The 24,104-nt window shown below is 40.3% G+C and overlaps 1 protein-coding gene across 1 annotated transcript in view; it reads right to left on the bottom strand.

The window, feature by feature from the left end:
• The window catches only part of shoc2 (SHOC2 leucine rich repeat scaffold protein), a 94,330-nt gene that overhangs the window by 5,425 nt on the left and 64,801 nt on the right, over positions 1 to 24,104 (bottom strand). The window contains exons 5-8 of the mRNA XM_034187302.1: positions 22,830 to 23,018; positions 17,489 to 17,611; positions 8,923 to 9,060; positions 4,863 to 4,980 (exon numbers count right to left, since the gene is read on the bottom strand). Of these exons, the coding sequence (XP_034043193.1) occupies positions 4,863 to 4,980; positions 8,923 to 9,060; positions 17,489 to 17,611; positions 22,830 to 23,018 (568 nt within the window). The remainder of the gene's footprint in view (positions 1 to 4,862; positions 4,981 to 8,922; positions 9,061 to 17,488; positions 17,612 to 22,829; positions 23,019 to 24,104) is intronic.

Genomic DNA, 24,104 nt, shown 5'->3' with positions numbered 1-24,104 from the left:
TGCCGTTCCAATGAGATTTATAAAGATGACTGCCTGAAGAGAGCATGTACATTTCCACAGTCATTGATGATATGGGGCTGCATGTCAGGTACAGGCACTGGGGAGATGGCTGTCATTACATCATCAATAAATGCAGAAGTTTACTTTGATATTTTGGACACTTTTCTTATCCCATCAACTGAAAGGATGTTTGGGGATGATGAAATCATTTTTCAAGATGATAATGCATCTTGCCATAGAGCAAAAACTGTGAAAACATTCCTTGCAAAAAGACACATAGGGTCAATGTCATGGCCTGCAAATAGTCCGGATCTTAATCCAATTGAAAATCTTTGGTGGAAGTTGAAGAAAATGGTCCATGACAAGGCTCCAACCTGCAAAGCTGATCTGGCAACAGCAATCAGAGAAAGTTGCAGCCAGATTGATGAAGAGTACTGTTTGTCACTCATTAAGTCCATGCCTCAGAAACTGCAAGCTGTTATAAAAGCCAGAGGTGGTGCAACAAAATACTAGTGATGTGTTCGAGCGTTCTTTTGTTTTTCATGATTCCATAATTTTTTCCTCAGAATTGAGTGATTCCATATTTTTTTTCCCTCTGCTTGGTCTAAAAAAGTAACCGTTACTGACTGCCACAATTTTTTTTTCCTGATTTCTTATAGTGTTTCTTAAAGCCAGAAAGTTGCCATTTGAAATGACTTTAGTTTTGTGTCATGTCTGTGATCTGCTTTTTTTCTACAAAATTAAACAACTGAATGAACATCCTCCGAGGCCGGTGATTCCATCATTTTTGCCAGGGGTTGTAGTAGTGCTATGTGACTAAAAAGATTAATCCAGGTTTTGAGTATATTTCTTATTGTTACCTGGGAAACAAGGTACCAGTAGATTCAGTAGATTCTCACAAATCCAACAAGACCAAGCATTCATGATATGCACACTCTTAAGGCTATGAAACTGGGCTATTAGTAAAAAAAAAAAAGTAGAAAAGGGGGTGTTCACAATAATAGTAGCATCTGCTGTTGACGCTACAAACTCAAAACTATTATGTTCAAACTGCTTATTTAGCAATCCTGTGAATCACTAAACTACTATTTAGTTGTATAACCACAGTTTTTCATGATTTCTTCACATCTGTAAGGCATTAATTTTGTTGGTTTGGAACCAAGATTTTGCTTGTTTACTAGTGTGCTTGGGGTCATTGTCTTGTTGAAACACCCATTTCAAGGGCATGTCCTCATCATCATAAGGCAACATGACCTCTTCAAGTATTTTGACACACCAAACTGATCCATGATACCTGGTACGCGATATATAGGCCCAATACCATAGTAGGAGAAACATGCCCATATCATGATGCTTGCACCACCATGCTTCACTGTCTTCACTGTGAACTGTGGCTTGAATTCAGAGTTTGGTGGTCGTCTCACAAACTGTCCGCAGCCCTTGGACCCAAAAAGAACAATTTTACTTTCATCAGTCCGCAAAATATTCCTCCATTTCTCTTTAGGCCAGTTGATGTGTTCTTTGACAAATTGTAACCTCTTCTGCACATGTCTTTTATTTAACAGAGGGACTTTGCAGGGGATTATTGCAAATGAATTAGCTTCACACAGGCGTCTTCTAACTGTCACAGTACTTACAGGTAACTCCAGACTGTCTTTGATCATCCTGGAGCTGATCAATGGGTGAGCCTTTGCCATTCTGGTTCTTCTTCTATCCATTTTGATGGTTGTTTTCCGTTTTCTTCCACACGTCTCTGGTTTTTTGTCCATTTTAAAGCACTGGAGATCATTGCAGATGAACAGCCTATAATTTTTTGCACATGCGTATACGTTTTCCCCTCTCCAATCAACTTTTTAATCAAACTACGCTGTTCTTCTTAACAATGTCTTGAACATCCCATTTTCCTCAGGCTTTCAAAGAGAAACGTATGTTCAACAGGTGCTGGCTTCATCCTTAAATAGGGGACACCTGATTCACACCTGTTTGTTCCACAAAACTGACGAACTCACTGTCTGAATGCCACACTACTATTATTGGGAACACCCCCTTTTCTACTTTTTTTTTACTAATAGCCCAATTTCATAGCCTTAAGAGTGTGCATATCATGAATGCTTAGTCTTGTTGGATTCGTGAGAATCTACTGAATCTACTGGTACCTTGTTTCCCATGTAACAATAAAAAATATACTCAAAACCTGGATTAATCTTTTTAGTCACACAGCACTACTATTATTCTGAACACTACTGTAACTTGTACGCTGTATGCTGTAAAGGGTAATGACTTTTCATTTGTTTTTTTAAGAGCCTGGCGGCCAGTCGCCTTCAGCTGGGGTAGAGTTGAGCTCAGCTCCTCTTAGCTACCTCACTGCTGCAAAATACAAAGCAGACAGGAGCTAACAGGGTTTATAAATGGTTGTCACCGTTACTATGTAAAAAACCGCTAGGGGTCTAAAAGTTAAACGGTAAATGGACTGCATTTATATAGCGCTTTTCCATCTGCATCAGACGCTCAAAGGGCTTTACAATTATGCCTCGCATTCACCCCGATGTCAGGGTGCTACCATACAAGGTGCTCACTACACACCGGGAGCAACAGAGGATTAAAGGCCTTGCCCAAGGGCCCTTAGTGATTTTCCAGTCAGGCAGGGATTTGAACCCATGATCTTCTGGACTCAAGCCCAACACCTTAACCACTAGACCATCACCTCCTCCAAGTTATCGGAACTAAATTTATCAGAAGCTAATTCCAACACCTGTCATCCCACTTCTGAGTACAAATCAACATCTGGGGTTCCAAACAATTTAATGCCTTCAATCCAAGTTATCAAAAAAGCTTCAAATGAGGGTCCTAACTGAAACTACAAAACATTCTCCCTTGGTGGAAATGCTCTACAACAGATATGTAGTTTGCCACCTGGTCCAGTCATTTTATGGTTTGACCCAGAACAAATTGCAACAAATGATTTTGGTGGTATTTGAACCGTGAAACTGTTTTATAAAACATACTAAAAGTCTAGAAAGATAAAAAATCGGGAACACTCCCAAAATCCAAGATGGCCACCTGAAAACATGCAAAAATTTGTTTTTTCCCAAATAACTCAAAAAACATCAATATTTAAGCACATAAATGTATTGATGTTAAATATAAACTTGGGTATTTTGGACATTTTGACACCAAAATTAAGTCTCTATCTGTAACAGTTCTTGAGATACAGTCTATTTGTAGTTTTACATACACTCAAGGACGTCAATTTGGTTTGTGTCCTATTACATTAAAAATATTGCAGTTAAGGCCCAGAAATGTATTGAAGTTGAATATAAACTTGTGTATTGTGGACATTTTAGCACCAAAAGAATGGCTGTAGTTCTTACAGTTTGAGATACAGCACATAAGCCATCTACACTTGGCTAAAAATGGTGAAATTGTTATGTTGAAACCAAGTAACTATTCTGAAATGTTCATTTAAAGAATTTAATAATAATATTCTTAGTGCTTGTCAGCTGCACTAACTTTTTTAATGACAGATGTAATCACACACTAATTTTACAGTAAAACCAATGAAGCATGATAATAATAAAAGTTCAGGTGAAATCAGTATTGTGTACATCATGACACCTGAAATTTTACTTGTTCAAACTTCAGTCTCATCATCCTGGTTATCATTGAATTGGCCTGCATTTGTACACCCTGTACCTCTGCAGTTGCCACACGCTGCTGAGCAATCTAAGTTAAGTTTGCGACATGTACATCGCAATGTACTACAGTCAGTACTGCAGTTACATCTCACAGCATGCAGAAGAGAATCTGGTGCTGCTTGCAAGTCAGTCATGATTGGGACAACCTGACTATCAGAAATTTTCCATCCCCATTCTTGCAATGGCATGTTGTCACCTTCATCTTCACCTTTCCATTCCTGAAATTGCAAGTAAACTCTCAGACTATGAACCTTGGCAGCTGCCGAAGTGGGTGGCAAACACTGTGGCTGCACGAGTTGTCTTTGTTGCAACCTTATCATAAAAGCGCCTGTATCTGAGAGAACTGAGGCTTTCTCCAGGTTGTCCACACAGCAGTGGTGTCACCAGTGTGCCCTGGTTGTGCCTTGACATCCACTCTATTATACATAATATGAGTAACTTCTCTATTCATATTCCAGTGAAATATTGACTCAAAAAGATTATTATTACCTTCTTTAGATGAACATTTCAGAAATGGTACTTAGTTTTCAACATAATGCTCAATTTCATCAATTTTTGTCGAGTGTAGATGTATTTTATACCATATTTCAAAAACTGTAATAGCTACAGCTTTTTTTTTTGGTCCCAAAATGTCCACAATGCACAAGTTTATATTCAACTTCAATATATTTATGGGCCTTAACTGCAATATTTTTAACGTAATAGGACACAAACCAAATTGCCATCCTTGAGTGTATGTAAACTACATATAGGCTGTATCTCAAGAACCGTTACAGATAGAGACCTAATTTTGGTGTCAAAATGTCCACAATACCCGTTTATATTTAACATCAATACATTTATGTGCTTAAATATTGATATTTTTTGAGTTATTTTGGAAAAACTAAATTTTTGCATGTTTTTGGACAGCCATCTTGGATTTTGGGAGTGTTCCCGATTTTTTATCTTTCTAGACTTTTAGTATGTTTTATAAAACAGTTTCAGGGTTCAAATGCCACCAAAATCATTTCTGTTGCAATCTGTTCCGGGTTGACCCCTTTTTTTTCATAAAATGACTGGACTAACCATCATTCAGACTTTCAGCAGATGACTATAACAGTTCAACAGTCCATTGGACTAGGTCAGTGATCTGCTCTAGACACTAGAAGAAGCGCGGTAAGTATTTACCAATCTCCTCAGGAAGATGCTGCAAAAGGTTCTCCCCTAAACCCAAATGAGTCAGGTTGGTGAGGTGGCCGATGCCTCTGGGCAACGTCGTCAACTGATTATTTGTCAACACCAGTTTCTAATGCAAGAGAAAAGAAATGAGAAAAACAATTACCTATTTCAATATATTTCCTGTACAATAAAATGCAACAAAGTACTTGTCACCCGACAAATTGCCACAACTGTGTTCCACTTCACAGGTCTCTGTTCTTTACTGCTCGACTGTTTGGACACTTGGTTCATATGAACACTGGACTTAAAAAAAGGAACTTGATGCATAGCTGCATCGTCTCTCTCTCATGTTTGACAATTTGCTGATCTTTGTTTTATTTATCAAATTCATAATGGTGGTATGGTGAAAGCAGATGGTCAACCATCTGGGTCTGGCCTGCTTGAGGTTTCTTCCTGCAATCAAAAAAAAGGGGGAGTTTTTCTATATCACTGTTCACAATGTGGTGGCTCAGGAGGTGTGTAAGGCCAGATTTCCAAATACTATATTTCCGTTCCGTTGTGTCTTTGATACGTGTACGGAGCTGATAAGACTTCACTCATGTCTATGCTTCCTTTTCCATTAGCTATGCAGCAGTGCATTTCAGCTGCAGCAGAACATACAGCTATACGGCAAATAGGTAACAGGTCTATTTTTAAATAGCAGACCTGAAATGCAACTGATTGGCCAATCAGATCATCAGTGATCACGTCATCATCATGTTCTGTCATCAGTAATATTAACAGTAGAACCCACTTACTGATTGTAGATGTTTAAAAAAAATTGTGTGTGTGTGTGTGTGTGGAGGGGGGGATAGGTAGCACAAAAAAATGCTGGTGGTCGAATAGTTGCTTCTTTGACTGACAATCGACCAAAGCTACTTCTACTTAAAGCGCTGGCCGTACCCTCTTTCTTTACTCCAAAAATCATCAGTGACTCACTGTGCATACACGCACCATGATGGATTCAGTGCTGGTCATAATTTCTCATCTCACTCTATCCCACACCAATTCCCCATATAAACTGCAATTGGGCACCGCAGTCTCGTTTGAGGGTGGGCGCTAAAGGGGTAAAATATGACATATATGATGTAATTTCTCTACTTCTGGGGAAAAAACACAGCATTTTTGGGCAAATTACACACAAAGTGAAAATGCAAAGAAAAAGTGACGACAGGAAAAGTGGACGTGTTGCGGTTTGTTTATGACCCGAAGCTCAAACGTGTCGAGGCGGTTTTGCAGGCGACGTCTCCAAATCGCTTCCTCTTCCCTTTTCCACTAGGAACCCAAAAAAAAAAAAAAAAACACTTTCCGTGACTGCTTCGGTGATTGCAGCCAAAAACAAAACAGTACAGCATTTTCCCGTGTGAAGTTCCGCTGTGTATATAGTGCACAAGGGGAGCGGAGATCCCCATAAGTGGTCAAATCTCAAACAAGACTGTGGTGCCCTATAAGCACCTGTGTAGAACTGACCCTCCCCCCCACAAAACAAAACAACAAAGAAGTGATTGATACGTGATGCAACACAAGGTCTAAGGTTAGACCTTACATTTGTGAACCGCCCTGAAGCAATTTACAGTGCATCTGGAAAGTATTCACAGCACTTCCCTTCTTCAATATTTTGTTATATTACAGCCTTATTCCAAAATGGATGGAACCCCCCCCCCCCCCCCAAAAAAAATTCTACATCCTATACCCCATAATGCCAATGTGAAAACCTTTTTTTTAAGAATTTTTTGCAAATTTTTATATATGTTGTTATTGTTGTTGTTTTTTGTTTTTTTTTTATTTTTGCATTTTTTTTTTTATAAAAATAAAAAACTAAGAAATCACATGTACATAAGTATTCACAGCCTTTACCATGAAGCTCAAAATTGAGCTCAGGTGCATCCTGTTTCAACTGATGGTCCTTGAGATGTTTCTATAGCTTAACTGGAGTCCATCTGGGGTAAACTCAGTTGATTGGACACTATTTGGAAACATATAAGGTCCCACAGTTGACAGTGCATGTCAGAGCACAAACCAAGCATGAAGTTAAAGGAACTGTCTGTAGACCTTCAAGACAGCATTGTCTCGAGGGACAAATCTGAGGAAGAGTACAGAAACATTTCTGCTGCTTTGAAGGTCCCAATGAGGACAGTGACCTCCATCATCTGTAAATGGAAGAAGTTCAGATCCACCAGGACTCTTCCTAGAGCTGGCTGCCCGTCTCAACTGAGCGATCAGGGGAGAAGGGCCTTAGTCAGGGAGGTGACCAAGAACCTGATGGTCACTCTGTCAGAGCTCCAGCATTCCTCTGTGGAGAGAGGAGAACCTTCCAGAAGGACAACGATCTCTGCAGCAATCCATTTCTTAGTAAAAGGCACATGGCAGCTCACAGAGTTTGCCAAAAGGCACCTGAAGGACTCTGAGACAATGAGAAACAAACTTTTCTGGTCTAAAAGCACCATCCCTACAGTGAAGCATGGTGGTGGCAGCATCATGCTATGGGGATGGTTTTCAGCAGCAGGAACTAATCGACTAGTCATGACTGATGGTAAGATGAATGGAGCAATGTACAGAGACATCTTAGATGAAAACCTGCTCCAGAGCGCTCTTGACCTCAGACTGGGGTGACGGTTCATCTTTCAGCAGGACAATGACACCAAGCACACAGCCAAGATATCAAAGGCGTGGCTTCGGGACAACTCTGTGAAAGTCCTTGAGTGGCCCAGCCAGAGCCCAGAACTCAATCTGATAAATATCTAAAAATTTTTTCATTGTCATTATGGAGTATTGCGTGTAGAATTTGGAGGAAAAAAATGAATTTCATCCATTTTGGAATAAGACTGTAATATAACAAAATGCGGAAAAAGGGAAGCGCTGTGAATACTTTCCGGCTGCACCGTATTTTGTGATTTGGCACCAAATAAACTGAACTGCAAGACATAAGGCATTGCATCAGAGTACATATCTACAAAACATTTTTAGAAGAAGCAAGTGCGAGTTTGAGTATGAATGGGTAAATCTAAGGTACTGTAAGCTTTTTGAGTAAAATGTGTAAAAAGTTATGCCTTTTACATGTTAGTGAAAGTCTGAGCACTAATGACAAATGTATCCAACAAGATAGGATAATGTGCCCTGAAGGCCTACTGAAAACTAGTACTCATCTACCAACTCTGTGGTATAGTCACAAAATAGCTTAACTTATGTTAAATTAAGATAAAGTATGTTAGGTTACGTATTATTAAATTAAAATATACTTATCAAGATAAGTATGCAGAATTCATACAAAAATTGAGGCCCAAACGCTACAAAATGGTAATAAGCATAAATGATGGCTCCAGTCCTTTTTCCTAATCAGTGACAGATAAGGACATTACACAACAGTTTTTAACCAAGGCTTGTGAAACACCATATCTTAGATTAAAAAAAAAAAAAAAAAAAGTATCTCTATGGAATTTATGCAAGCTTTCAAGCTCTGTCCCTTTTATGTAGATTAACTCAATGTGTAATAACACCTATTTTAGATCGAGCCTAACATTTTACAAAGTTGTGAAAATGTTTTTCTCATTGATATACAGCTATCTTACGATGTTAAAAAACCCTTCAAAAGTGTCCCAGCTCTGACTTTGTCCAGATAAAAGTAAAAAAAAGAAAAAAGTAATACATCTATTTCAGGACCAGTCCAACCTTCCAGTATTGTAAAAATCTGCTCTATTAACCAACTGTGAAATAACTGGTCTTGAGTTCCATATGGTACTGTTTGTGGAGCCAGTGACTGACAGGAATGCAGTGCCTCCGCTTGCAGGGCGAACTTCAACCATAAGTCATCATATTATTTGCGTGGAATGCAATCCTGTAATAACATGTATTACATACTCCTGCCCGTATTACAATTATTAGAACTCACTGCAACGCCGTCATCTTACAGGACAAATTGTGTTTTTGGGTAAGCAGAAACTTAATGCAAGGTATGTTTCACTGCAATTTGATTTAATAAAGAAAAGATTCTAAAACATCTCAAGCATAATGAAAACTTCATACATCTTACCTGTAAATCTTTAAGGTAAGCAATTTCATTAGGTAAAGATTCCAACTTGTTTTCCTCCAAGTCAAGCTCCCGTAGTTTTCTCAAATTCCCAATCCCATGTGGTAACTTTTTGAGAAGATTATTGGACAAGATTAACACCTGTGAAGACAATTATGACTTTAAACAACAGATCAAATGTGTCAATCTAGCATCTGATACATCTGTTGATATCAATATTTGCGCCAGTAAAAGTGTACAATAAGGTTAAGACATTCAGACTGAATACAGCACAGCGTGTGTGTGCTTCTCCTTTTCAGACCAGGAGAAGAGTCAGCAAGTAGTTATCGTTTAAGACATGTGACTGATTAAATGCATCATGATTTGCTGAAATACAGATGGAGAAGGAGAAGTGCAGCATAGGAAGTATGGACTGTTTGAGTTTTTAACACCTTAGCCTGCAGAAAAGTTTTTAAAAGCTCAGCATCAAACAATGCTCGAGCGAGGGAAATGTTCTGAAACAAAACAAAAACAGACCATTTATCACAGGGAGAAGTGACCACTCTAGTGCTTTTAAAAAGACAGGCGAGCATAGTGTAGCAGTCTTTTCAACTCTTCTGTTCAGCCCAACAAGAAATTCCTGTAAAATTGTCAAATTTTGTCCTGCCAATGCTTTCACTGGATGCCAAATGTGGCTGACAATTTTTACGCTTGTTTCTGTAGTCTATTATTTTTATTTGACAATCCATCTGTTTGTGATTTCTTTTTTTTTTTTTCCGCAAATATTTGAGCTCCTCTTAAAACATACTTGATGTTAATTTCATTCATCGATTTTGTTTTATTTTTGGGTTTGTGCATGGTACACTGCTGTTTGCATGTTTACGTTTTGAAATTTTAGTTCGGTGATTAATTTATATTTTGTATTAGGTATCATGAGTATATGTGTATTTTTATATCCATATGTATATACGAGGGCTGTCCATAAAGTATAGGTCCTTTTTATTTTTTTCAAAAACTATATGGATTTCATTCATATGTTTTTACGTCAGACATGCCTGAACCCTCATGCGCATGCGTGAGTTTTTCCACGCCTGTCGGTGACGTCATTCACCTGTGAGCACTCCTTGTGGGAGGAGTCGTCCAGCCCCTCGTCGGAATTCCTTTGTCTGAGAAGTTGCTGAGAGACTGGCGCTTTGTTTGATCAAAATGTTTTCTAAACCTGTGAGACTCATCGAAGTGGACATGGTTCGAAAAATTAAGCTGGTTTTCGGTAAAAATTTTAACAGCTGATGAGAGATTTTGAGGTGATACTGTCGCTTTAAGGACTTCCCACGGTGCGAGACGTCGCGCAACGCTCTTAGGCGCCGTCGTCAGCCTGTTTCAAGCTTAAAACCTCCACATTTCAGGCTCTATTGATCCAGGACGTCGTGAGAGAACAGAGGTTTCAGAAGAAGTCGGTTTCAGCATTTTATCCGGATATTCCACTGTTAAAGGAGATTTTTTTAATGAAAGACGTGCGGGCGGATTGCAGCGTCGGCTCGCAGCCGCCGCGACGCTCCGCCACAGGACAAGTTGGAACATGTCCAGCTGTTAAACAATTTCTCATATACTCACTCCACTGAAAGCCATCAAAAGCCGCCTGGATTTTACAAATGGTTATCAACACGGAGGTGTTTTTCCTGTGCCGCCGCACCGCGTCGGCTGCGTCCCGACGCGCGGACCCGTCCGCACGTCTTTCATTAAAAAAAATCTCCTTTAACAGTGGAATATCCGGATAAAATGCTGAAACCGACTTCTTCTGAAACTTCTCTGTTCTCTCACGACGTCCTGGATCAATAGAGCCTGAAATGTGGAGGTTTTAAGCTTGAAACAGGCTGACGACGGCGCCTGAGAGCGTTGCGCGACGTCTCGCACCGTGGGAAGTCCTTAAAGAGACAGTATCACCTCAAAATCTCTCATCAGCTGTTAAAATTTTTACCGAAAACCAGCTTCATTTTTCGAACCATGTCCACTTCGATGTGTCTCACAGGTTTAGAAAAAATTTTGATCAAACAAAGCGCCAGTCTCTCAGCAACTTCTCAGACAAAGGAATTTCGACGAGGGGCTGGATGACTCCTCCCACAAGGAGTGCTCACAGACGAATGACGTCACCGACAGGCGTGGAAAAACTCACGCATGCGCACGAGGGTTCAAGCATGTCTGACGTAAAAACATATGAATGAAATCCATATAGTTTTTGAAAAAAATAAAGAGGACCTATACTTTATGGACAGACCTCGTATTTTAATTTTTATGGTTAAAGGGGAAGGCGTTTCTAAGCTTTTGCTTCTGCCTACACCCTTTCGGGCACATGGGTACATTATTAAATTGTTTTCTTTATGAATTTTCTTTGCTATTTTGAGTCTGTGTGCGCCAAATAAATTCATGCATTCATTGTTTGTGCAAAGCCTTAATGCAGGTGCTCTAATTTGTGTACGCCTGATACCATCAGATCTCAGAAGCTGAGCAGAGTGGGTCTTGATTAGAACTTGGATGGGAAACCTGTGAGGAAGACCAAGGCTGTTTGCATTTCTCCAGGTCAAACTAGAGTGTTGCGTCAGGAAGGTCATCCAGTGTAAAACTTGTGACGAGTCCCAATGTGGATTTGTATGGGCTCCAGAGAAGTGACCCTGAATAAAATGGAGGAAAGATAAACGGAAAGTAGAACGATAAACAATAACTTTGTGCACAGCCTCAGAAATTAATGCATCTTTGAGTTACACAACTCAAACACGAGGTAATGTATCACCAAGGCAGTTTGACAAATGGGAGTTTCAATAGCAATGTAACGGTACCTTTTAGTGTAGTCATGAACCGCCACCCTGTGTTTCCGCCTGCTTATGAACTGCAGATTAATTACAATGATAATAGTGTGAAACACAGTCTTATTGTCATCATGAACGTTTTTAAAGTAATAACTGTGTCACTCTCAATGTAGAGTTAATGTGAAATTCAATAAGTTGTTAGTGGAGAAAAAGGAGCTGTGCTTTCATGTGAACAGAGCAGACAGTACAGTCTGGTCACACAAAGATAAGAGAATGTCTGTGATTTAGGAGAGTCACTGATAGTCTGTCACAGCCCCCAAGAATACACTGGCGTCCTATGTGGGGATAAAACTGCATTCACATATACAAGAGTTTTTTTTTTTTTCTTTTTACGAAAGGCACTGCTGCACACATATGCATGATGGTGATATGTTGTACGAATTGATAAGACTGTCATCCTTTTTGTGGTCTCTCGTGTCAGGTTCTAACTGCAGAAACATTCACTCTGAATAAGCCTGCAAAAATGAATTGCATTGCAAAATCAGACTGTGCTATGATAGTCAAAGGTAACTTAAATCAATCAGGTTCAGCACTACACTGACTGTGTGTGCTTCTGTAGTCTGTGAGGTGCCACCATTAAAACGCAGATTTTTTTTTTTTTTTTTTGCACCTTCCACCGGATTCAGAATTTAGACATGTTTGGCTTAGAATGACAAACGTGTTTGCTTTGAGTTTACTAACTTTAACAAATGAGGGATGGTGGGAGCACAGCTGTGCAATTCTTGTTTCAAATGCCTCACTGTTCTCGTGGTTGTGAAATGATTTTCAAGTAAACAGTATTTAACGGTAATCGCAGTACGAGTGTGTGATTTTATTGTGTAAAGCACAGAAGACACGCAGTTTGAGGGCTCAAAACAAGCAACGCTGAACAAGCATCATGTCTTACTGTATAGCAGTGGTTCGCAAACTGGCATACAGCCAAGTATGTTAAACATCTAAAATTGTAGGGAAATGTATGTTAAAAAATAACCAACATGATTCAAGGAAAGTGGTAAATGTAACTTATACTTTCAAGGAGCAGATTTGAGAGTATAAGTCACATTTACCACTTTCAACAAGAAGCAAAATGAATTTAATCACTACATTTATTTATAAGGCACAAACGGTGTTAATGGCAGCACAGTGGCTTAGTGGTTAGCACTGTTGCCTCACAGCAAGAAGGTCATGGGTTCGATTCCCACCTGCGGCCTTTCTGTATGGAGTTTCTCCCCGTGTTTGGGTGGGTTCTCTCTGGGTGCTCCGGCTTCCTTCCACATCCAAAAGCACGCAGGTTAGGTGAAATGGATACTTTAAATTGTCCGCAGGTGTGTGTGCGGGTGTGAATGTGTTTGTTTGTCTGTATGTGGCCCTGCGACAGCCTGGCACCCTCTCCAGGGTGTACCCGGCCTCACACTGTATGACTGCTGGGATAGGCTCCAGCCCCCCGCAACACCTTAACTGGTCAGCCGAGTGACGTAATTTCTTGACTACCAGGAAATAAAAAAAACAATTTTCTACGAGTTTATGGGCAAATTACATGCAAACAAAGTGAAAATGCAAAGAAAAAGTGACGATACCGTGGGAAAGTGGACATGTGTTGCGGTTTGTTTATGACTCGGAGCACAAACATGTTGAGGCGGTTTTGTAGGCGAGAGAACAGAGCTACTCTGGTTAGCTGTGTAGACTAACACTTACCGATACGGCTCCCATTTGCCTCATCTTCCCTTCTCCACTGGGAACCGAAAAACACTTTTCGCGACTGCTTCAGTGATTGCAGCCAAAAACAAAACAGTACACCATTTTTCCATGTGAGTTATGCTGTGTATATGGGTGATTCTTAGACTATGGGCACTTATGTCCTTTGATCATATTGTATGAAAAACAGAAAAAAGGGGAAATTTCACAGTTTTATAGTTATCTTTGCAATGAAAGTGTGTTAAGAAATTTGTTCTAGTAGTCTATGATGACTTTTTCACCATTTTTCAGCATCATTATATGCAAATATTGCCGTTTTGTGCTTGTCCCACACCCAGACTTTTGATCTTCAATGATAAAAATGAATGGTAAAGAAACATTTTTTCTAATGTTTTAAAATATCTCTGAATAAAATATCAGTAAAATAATCAAAACATAATTGGGGTATTCAATGTCATACAACTGTTGTGATTTTTTTTTAAACAAAATGTAGTTGTCCCACACTATTGCCGTAATTTCCACCACAACACTGTAATGTCCCTTTAAACAGTTTGTATGAAAGATTGTTTGGATAGTTTCTATGGATATAAACAGTGACATCAGAGCACATGTATATAGCGCCAAATCACAACAAACAGTTGCCCCAAGGTGCTTTATATTGTAAGGCAATGGTGTGGTGGAAATTACATTTACAAGGCCAGTAGTGCCCATAGTTAAAGAATCACCCATATATTGCACAAGAGGACCAACTGTCCCCATAAGTGGTCAAATCCCACGATATCACGCAGGGTTCAGACGAGACTGCGGTGCCCTACTGGAGTAAGCGGTTGAAGATGAGTGTTAACTTGCATACACTTTCAGAATGTGTGTAAAACAAGTCTGTTTTACACACATTCTGAAAGTAAATGAGCCGTGTTATGAAGCTTCCCCCAGTGTCTCTTAGTTAGTTAAAATAAAAAAAGCAGTTTAATGTTTCTAATGTTCAGTGTCATGGAAATGTATGAAATCGTGTTTTTTCAGTTGCGGGGCCTCTCAAACTACTAAAAAACAAAAACAAACTGCACCAGACAGTTTTGATTCATTCCTCATTAACGTGCCTTTTCGTGGGGCAGCCCAAAACAGCTTGTGGGCGTGGAGTGGACATTAATATCTCCCTTTTCGCTGGTTCGAGGCTGAATGTCCCTCATGTAAAAGAAAAATAATAATAATAATAGTAACAATAATAATAATATCCTCTGTCTGTTGTTGTGGGACTTGACTGATTAAAAAACGTTCGTCCTAATACTGCCATTGTTACCGGGCTCACCAGCAAGTCGAAGTTACGGTTCCTCATGTAAAAAGGAAAAACATTAATAATATCCTTCATGCGTTGTTTTTGTGGGACTTTACTGATTAAGTACTTTGCCTCCAAATGATTCACTTTCTGGCGCTGCCACGGTCTGTTAATGTCTGCTACCAACTGCATGTCTCTCCTCCGGGCCGCAGGCCCGACTGAGGAGACGTTCCCTCTCTGCTCAAGCCGGCTGCTTTTCTGGGCCGGTTCTGAATGTCCAGGTGTTCGCTTGCTTCAGACTGTCTGCTGGAGCATGTTTGAAGCCCGGTTGCCGTCGAAAACCACTAACAAATACAAACGTTACAAATACAGACATTACTGTCTGACCATTCTTTAATCAAATCTATGATGGAAATGTACATGTAACTGATTAGTTTCAATAAATGTTGTTGTGAGCTCATGATCTGGGTGTTATTCTGAACTTAAGTATACCTGACTGTCCAATAGTTTGGAAACATGGTATGTGAAAGGTAAAAATATCATGGTGTAATTAAGTTAATTCCAGAGCTATTTGGTATATTTAGAGTGTAGACTGTTATGTATTGTGCAACAAATAACATTCTATCACAAGAAGAACTCGGTGTTGGAGATTTTCTTCAGTCTCTTATGTTGCATATTTAGAAAATACTGAAGTCTAAAGTTGCAGGAAATGGCCTCTATTTTGTATTTGAAACAGTCAACTTGCTCGAGCTTCCTCCTCTGGTGGACCATGCAATGCGCACCGCCCCAGGTGATAGTTGCCAACAGCACCACCGTACTAAAAGTTTCTGGGGAGAACCCTGAAAGTGCTTTGATAACAATGAAACTAGTCCTGTCCATAGAAATTTTGACAATGGCACCATTTATGTAATGTTGCCTTTGTACTCAACCACGATGGAGGTGAAACAGTCAAAATGTGTTCATAGTGTACACATTCACATTTAATAAAAAAAAAAAAAAAATAGTGCATTAAACTTACAGTAACCACTGTTATACACGTTTACACAATTACAGCCATTTACAGAACTATGCACAGTTTCACCAGCCATAGGCAAAGAAGCTTATAACTCATTCAGAACAGTCTTAACATCTTGGTTGCTCCCTCACTAGCCTTGTTTTGTTCTCAGTTTCTGAGAACTGCCGACTCCAGTCAGATTTATACAGGTACCAGTTCTCATTTTCAATGATGATCTGGTTCTGAACTGATTGTCATCTAATTATCAATGAACTATAAATTACCCAAAACATATAGTTTATGTACACTCAGAGACTGGCTAAGAATTTTTCATGCACTCTCACCTTAAGAAGACAGACTCTGTTCAGTGTGTTACTGAGTATTTTTCACACTTCTTCAATAAAGTTTTCAAACACAAATCACTAAAGGGGTTTCAGATTCACTCAGTCAATATTGATGAAATAAAGTGCACTGATGTTGTATTTTTGTCTTTTCTGGGTGGATTAATCAGTAATCCATAGAAGAAGTCATGCGTGAATACAGGTTTCTAAGGGACGGACTAGAAAATTTGATTGGGCGCGTCTGCGTGTGTGTGGTGGTGGTGGTGGGAAATAACATATAAAAACATAAATTACAAACCTAGAATCTTGGTAATACCAACAACACAATATTAATGCAATTAATAAGTAAAGTAGAACAATCTTCATTCTTATTTTTGCTGTTAAAAAGTACCAGAAGCTATCTACAGACAGAAATTCAAAATTTTCTTGGAAACCCATTCTCATCCTCATTACCACAAACACCTGCACTTAACTAATAGTCGTTCACTGTGGCCAGAAGAAAAAGAGCAAATGTTAATTTATCATTCCAACTTCTACTTCCTTCCAGAATGAAACCCCTGACAAAGACAAAGAAAAAAACCCAAAAGGCCCGTCACATCAGAAATAATATAAAACAAAAATGGAACATTATGAAGAGAATCTCTTGTGCACAATAATTATATACCCTTCAAAAGAGACAAATATTCAGAACAGCTGTCATCCAATCACCAACAACAAAAAAGTGCTTCCAGGCAGCAATGATGTTGTGTTAAATCTTTCCCATCATACCCTTTTAATTCTTCAGCTAAACAAGCAATCAAGCAAAAGACAGTTGTGACATCTACTAGCTGTTAATGATATATCCAATACACAAAGGACATCTTGTACAACTTTATGTGAAATCTTATTTCATGCCGTGTTAGAGCTTTTTCTTGAGGCACCTTTGTATTTCCTGAACTTGATTTGAAGTTCTGGAGCTAGTGTTAGTTTTGAGTAACTTATAGCAATTTGATCGACGCTATGCTACTTTCCTTATCATGATTAACAGGTGTTTTCAATAGGTGAACAGTGGCTGCATAAAAAAATTTAATTAAAAACCTCAATAATAATTTGCCTTACAAAACAGCTTGTAGTTGCAACTTGTATTTTAGTTTGATGTACTTCACCGATTAAACACTGACTCGCATATAAAATGCCTTATCAAAATTAACCACGAAATGCCATTTTAAATCAAATGACACCTCTTTCCAAAAGTTGTAATACACACAACTACAACCAACCAAATCAGTTTTTTCTCCCAAAATGAGACGTCCTCCGTTCTATTTTAAGTGAAGAAAGACAGGCACTAGCCTAGTCTCAAAGATTAATAAATATTTACTTTTTACAAAGGCATTTTTCTCCAAATAATTTATCTGATAAGGTGTTACAACTACATGCCGACTGTCTGTCTGCATCCAAGACTCACCTCAAGAGAAACAAGACCACAGACATCCTCTGGGATTTTAGTCAGCTGATTGGTGGCCAGGTTAAGTTCGACCATACTTGTCCACGTACCAAAGTCCAGTGGTAGAGATGTTAACTGGTTGTCCTAAGAAAGACAGTGGCATATTTTCTTCACAGAATTCAGACTGTTTATAATGTACTGCATGTCATTCAGTGCACAACCTAAAGCCCCTCTCACACAGAAGTCATGTATGTGGTGTGTTATTGGCAACCATTGGCATGCCCCACCTGCACTCCCCACCAATGTAGGCAACTGCCAGTGTGTGCGTGGCATGTGACCGCTGCAAGTGTGTGGCATTCAGCAAAGTAGCGCGTCGCCTGCCACTTCCTTTCTAGTATTTTATTAATTTTGTCTTCCATTTTATCATGGATTTGGAGTTTCCAACCTGTCATACAGATGGTGGTGTGTGTGGTGAGTTAGTGTCGTGTAATGGAAGACTGCACAATGAATGGAGTTGAGCGGTGAGTTTTTGAACATGGCCAGAACATTCTCCACACCCTGGCGGTTACAGGGAACCATGCAACATATTTGTGACTAGTTGTCATGTGTTTGGTGCGGATAGTGGTGAGCTGGGTGGCGAGTGCTACACGCATCTCGAAATGTGACACACATGCCTTTTGTCAACAATGCAGGTTCCGTCCTGGTCGTGGAACAACCAACCAGCTCTTCACTCTCACAAGGATCCTGGAGGGTGCCTGGGAGTGTGCCCATCCAGTCCATATGTGTTTTGTGGACTTGGAGGTGTACGATCGGATATACCTGGAGATACTGTGGGAGGTGCTGCGGGAGTATGGAGTGAGGGGGGTCCCTTCTCAGGGCCATCCAATCTTTGTACTCACAAAGCGAGAGCTGTGTTCAGATGCTTGGCAGTAAGTTGGAGGCGTTTCCGTGGGGGTTGTCCTCTGCCAGGGCTGTGCCTTGTCACCAATCCTGTTTGTGATATTCATGGACAGGATATCGAGGCGTAGTCGGGAGGAGGAGGGTTTCCAGTTTGGTGGGCTGAGGGTCTTATCACTACTTTTTGCAGATGATGTGGTCCTGTTGGCTTCATCAGCCTGTGAACCTTCAACACTCACTGGATCGGTTCACAGCCGAGTGTGAAGCAGCTTGGATGAGGATCAGCACCTCTAAATCTGAGGCCATGGCTCTCAGCAGCAAATCAAGGGATTGCCTACTCCAGGTAGGGAATATGGTCTTGCCCCAAGTGAAGGCGTTCAAGTAGCTCGGGATCTTGTTCACGAGTGAGGGGACAATGGAGCGTGAGATAAGCCAGCAAATTAGCACAGCAGGGGCGGTACTGCATTCACGCTACCGTACTGTTGTAACGAAAAAGGGGGCAAAGGCGAAGCTCTCGATCTACTGGACAATCTTTGTTCCTACTCTCACCTATGGTCATGAGGGTTGGGTCATGACCAAAAGAACTGTATCAAGGGTACAAGCAGCCAAAATGGGCTTCCTTAGGAGGGTGGCTGGCATCTCCCTTAGAGATAGGGTGAGAAGCTCGGTCATCCGGGGGGAGCTCAGCGTAGCGCCGCTGCTCCTTTGCATTGAAAGGAGGCAGCTGAGGTGGTTTGGGCATCTGGTAAGGATGCCCCCTGGCCGCCTCCCTAGGGAGGTGTTCCAGGCACATCTATCTGGCAGGAGACCCCGGGAAAGACCCAGGACTAAGTGGAGAGATTATATCTCCACAGTGACCTAGGAACGCCTTGGGATCCGCCAGTCAGAGGTGGTGAATGTGGCCCGGGAAAGGGAAGTCTCGAGTCCCCAGCTGGAGCTGCTGCCCCCGTAACCCGATCCCAGATAAGCGGTTGAAGATGAATAAGTGTGAGTGAGCGACTAATAACACTAATAATACCAACAGGAACAACAACTTATTTTATTTGTAATTTTCAATTACACCGATAGCAACTCTTTAAGATGATGAAAAATAAACTTTTTTTTTTTTGCAACCACAATGTCTTATGAACACTTTATGCTCAAATTCTATCTTTAAAAAAATGTAATCAATTTTCAGTAAACAATCAGATTTCATTAGCTGCCCTTATGGATAGAAATACCAAAAGTACCAAAGTAGAATTTGCAATCTTTCTTTCATGAAGCCTGAAATGAATCTCAGTTAGATATGCATACAGATGAGGACAGCTGCAAGAGGCAGAGTGAAACAAATGCTACTACGTCCGATAATGAAGCTTCGGAGCTTTCAAAGTGATGGCTCGGATTTACATAGGATGTATTGTTTTAGATTTTTCACCGTTATATCAATGACAACACTTATAAGCATGCAAAAAGCTGAGCGTCTAGCTGAGACCATTTTTAACAGGTTGTGTTTGGCTAATGGCTGTGCAGGCGCACCAAGTCTTCTCACGGCTGCTACTTTTGCAGTGACTGCATCAAAATGAACAGTTATCACTTAAAAAGAGTCATCATAAGGCGATATCACACTTATGTAAACTTTGCAATTAATCTGTCGCTCCATTCTTGATGTTAGTGGCTACATTTCATTTAAGCGAGTGCTGGGATGTTTTCCTCAATGCTATGTAAACGCTGTTGTAAAACACTTGGAAAAATGAGTACTTCGAATTCGGCAGTCTCCGTAGCTGTCTGTTATGAATGCTGTATACTTTGAAGCTGGTCACGGAAAAGCACAAAAGTAATCCCAATATATTCTCGGATGGTCACTAACAGCCTAAATATAAGTTATGATTTTGGTGATATCCTTTAAATTGCTGTATTATTTATTTAGAAAGCACTCACATGTAAAGGAGCACAGCTAACAATCTAATGTCATTATGAGGGCACAAAATGCGAGTACACTTCTTTCAGCCACTGAACAGATGATCATATGTGAGGTGAAAGTACCAAGCAATGAAACAGTTGAAAATCCGGTTTATCAATTATATAGTCCATCTGGAAATTATTCCCACCAATTCACTTTTTTCCACATTTTATTTTACAGCCTTTGTCCAAAATGAAGTATATTCATTTTGTCCTTCAAAATTTTTACACAAAACACCCCACAATGGCAACATTAAAAAGTTTATTTGCTGTTTGATAAAGACATTTATTCATAGTAATTTGCTTGACGTGAGCATGACTGAAAATTGAATTTTATCTCAAGCCAAAATGAGGAAAAGCTCAAAATAGTAACACCATCACAATCTTTCTGTGTAGGCTCTCAGTTGTCCAGGTGGTTTCCATAGTAGAGAGGCTTGAATCTTCGACTGGACTGGGTTGCTTGACACGAGGACGTTTCGCTTCAAATCGCAGAAGCTTCCTCAGATAAAATTCTTACTCTGGTAGTCTGACTTCTGTCTTGACTCTTGTAGAGAAGAATAAACAGAAGCCACAAAAGCTGGAGTTTTAAACCTAACCAGACCCCTCCTACCGAGAGGCAGACTGCTATAGGCTAGTGACTACACAATAGCTCTAATTAGCACCTACTGTGCTCTAGTTAGCACCCTCCTAATGACAGGGCAGCTGTCCCTCCTAATGATGGGACGGACTCCTCTCCTGATGGCTTCCTTGATGACTCTCCTGATGACGTGAATGACTCATTACCATGAACAAAAGACTGAAACTGCTTTGACCTGAGTACCTCATTGTAAACAGGGGACAAAGCGTGTCTCAGACCCCCTCCCCGGTTAAGGCTGGGTTTCAACTGTTTCAAATAGAATGCCTCCTTGACCCCTCTCTCAAACCATTTCTTCTCTCTGGCTAAGATTTTAACTTCCTTGTCCTCAAACGTGTGGTTAGTGTGTTTAAGGTGGAAATGAACTGCAGACTGAGGTCCATTGGCACCCTCTCTGCAGTGCTGGTATAGCCTTTTGTGTAAAGGTTGCTTAGTCTCACCTATGTAGTGTTCGTTACAGTTTTCCTGACATCTGACAGAATACACTACATTGCTCTGTTTGTAACTAGGGATCCTGTCCTTGGGGTGAACTAACTTCTGTCTCAAGGTGTTAACTGGTTTAAAGTAAACTGGGATTTTGTGCTGTCTGAAGATCGTCTGTAGTTTTTCCCCTACTCCTGCTAAATAAGGGAGAGACACTCTTCTTCTTGTCTCTGTCTGCTGTCTATCTGGTCTCTTTGTTCTCTGGGACTTCTGCCCTTTGTTTAGGGACCATCGTGGATACCCACATACTGTGAGGGCTTTCCAGACAAGTTGTTGTTCTTTAGCCCTTCCCTCTGCAGCTGTGGGCACTTGTAGGGCTCTGTGTTGAAGAGTCCTGATCACCCCGAGCTTGTGTTCAAGGGGGTGGTTTGAGCCAAAGAGCAGATATTGGTCAGTGTGAGAGGGTTTTCTGTAAACCCGTCTGGAGCTGCCTGTTCTCTCCAATCGTAACATCACAGTCCAAGAAGGCTAAATGGTTGTTTCTGGCATCCTCATGTGTGAACTTGATATTGGAGTCCACCGAGTTGATGTGTTCTGTAAAGTCCTCAACCTCCTGTTGCTTGATTTTAACCCATGTGTCATCGACATATCTGAACCAGTGACTCGGAGGGGTGCCCGTGAAAGACGTCAAGCCTGTCTTCTCCACTCGCTCCATGTACAGATTGGCCACAATGGGGGATACCGGAGACCCCATCGCACAACCATGGACCTGCCTGTAGTAATTCCCCCTAAACAGGAAATACGTGGTGTTAAGACAGATCTCCAAGAGTTGGCAGATGTGGTCTGGTGTGAGTTTGGTCCTTTCAAGTAGAGACACATCCTCCAGCAGTCTCTGCCTCACAGCTGAGACGGCCTCATCGGTGGGGATGCAGGTGAACAACGATGTCACCATAGTTTCATCAGCCTCCAGCTGCAGGTCCTAGATGTTGTTCACAAAATCTTGTGTGTTCTCCACATGGTGGTCTGAGTTACCCACTAGAGGAGCCAAAATCCACTTGAGGTGCTTGCCAAATTGTACGTGATGGAATCTGTGCTACATACAATAGGCCTGAGTGGCACGTCCTGTTTGTGGATTTTAGGCAGTCCATAGATGCATGGAGCGGCATCCCCAGGGTACAGTCTGTAGTATGCCTGCCTGTCGATGAGTCCCTCTTTCTCCAGGTTTTGGAGGTAGCTAATGATTTTTTTCTTAACGACAAAACATACATTACTCAGAAGACATGTCTGAGACTTGCTGAAAACTACACCAAACAACTGCAGTCCGTTATCCAGCAAAAATGACACACCATTGACTATTAGCATGAGGAAGGCTAATAATTTGGGAAAATTTTGAAGAAAACTTAAAATTTCATTGGTGAAGAGGGGCTAATCATTTTGCCTTCAGCTGTATATGTACATGTATAGACTTACCTTCATGTTTAGCTTGCTTAGCACTTTGGCCCTGGAGAAGATTCCAAATGGGATTTTGTTGATACGGTTGTGCTCCATGTTGAGAGAGTAGATGGTAGAAAACTGGGAGGGTCCACCAACCGGATATGACTGAAAGCAATTCCTCGCAAGTGTCAAACTTGTCAGTTTCCCCAAACTTGACAGCAAGCCCTGATTATATAAACAAATAAAATGGCAGATGCCATTAAACCATGAAGTTATAAAAAAAAATACAGCAATTCTAATAGTGGATACACTGGTAGATCTCAGACATGTAGGTCAGGTCAAGGACCATGTGCTGAAAATGTACATTGTTGCGTTGCACAATAATCCTACTGGATGACACTTTAGCATTCAACTTTATGCTACCATCAGGTGGTCTTGTGCTAAGTGAATGTTTTTACATAGGCTGGAGTCCTAATCCCATAAACAACCCCAGAGAGGAGATTTTGTGCAGTAATATATTGAGAGAGCCATAGCCATGTTTAATAAAGAAACTTTAAAGATTTAAATACACCAGCTATCCTACACAATCAGGTCTACAATGTTGTTTCAACTGCTTGAAAGTTCAGCATCAATGGTGGAAAATGTTATGAGTACTCTTACAGAACATTCAAAATTCCATTATGAATTTGACTTTTAATCACATTTTCAACAGAACTGTTGTAACAGTTCATGTTCACTGAACAAAAATGTAAACGGTTGGATGTATTGCCAAATTCTCTGAAACGCCTGTGGAGACACTTTATGGTAGAGAAATAAAAAATCAATTCATGGGCAACAGCTCTGGTGGACATTCCTGCAATCAGCATGCCAACTGCACGCTCCCTCCAAACTTGTGACATCTGTGGCATTGTGCTGTGTGATAAAACTGAACATTTTAGAGTGGCCTTTTATTGTGGCCAGCCTCAGGCACTCCTGCACAATAATCATGCTGTCTAATCAGCATCTGTGAGGTGAGATAGACTATCTTGGCAAAACAGAAGTGCTCACTAACACAGATTTAGACAGATTTGTGAACAATATTTAAAAATATTGTTCAAAATAATGTTTTAGATCTTTAAGTTCAGCTCATGAAAAATGAGAGCAAAAACAAAAGTGTTGCATTTATATTTTTGTTTAGTGTATTAAGGTGACAAACAAAATATTTTTACTATGAATACATTACTAAACATTTAATGAACCTTTTCTTAAAATTAGGGTTCAGGGAAGTAGTTCAGTTAGAGAAATCTGAGGAAAAGTTAACCCTGAGGTTAT

This window comes from Thalassophryne amazonica, chromosome 15 (assembly GCF_902500255.1).
Source record: "Thalassophryne amazonica chromosome 15, fThaAma1.1, whole genome shotgun sequence".
NCBI lineage: Eukaryota > Metazoa > Chordata > Actinopteri > Batrachoidiformes > Batrachoididae > Thalassophryne > Thalassophryne amazonica.
Note: the sequence above shows the minus strand (reverse complement) of the source record. Positions and strands in the feature narration are given on the sequence as shown.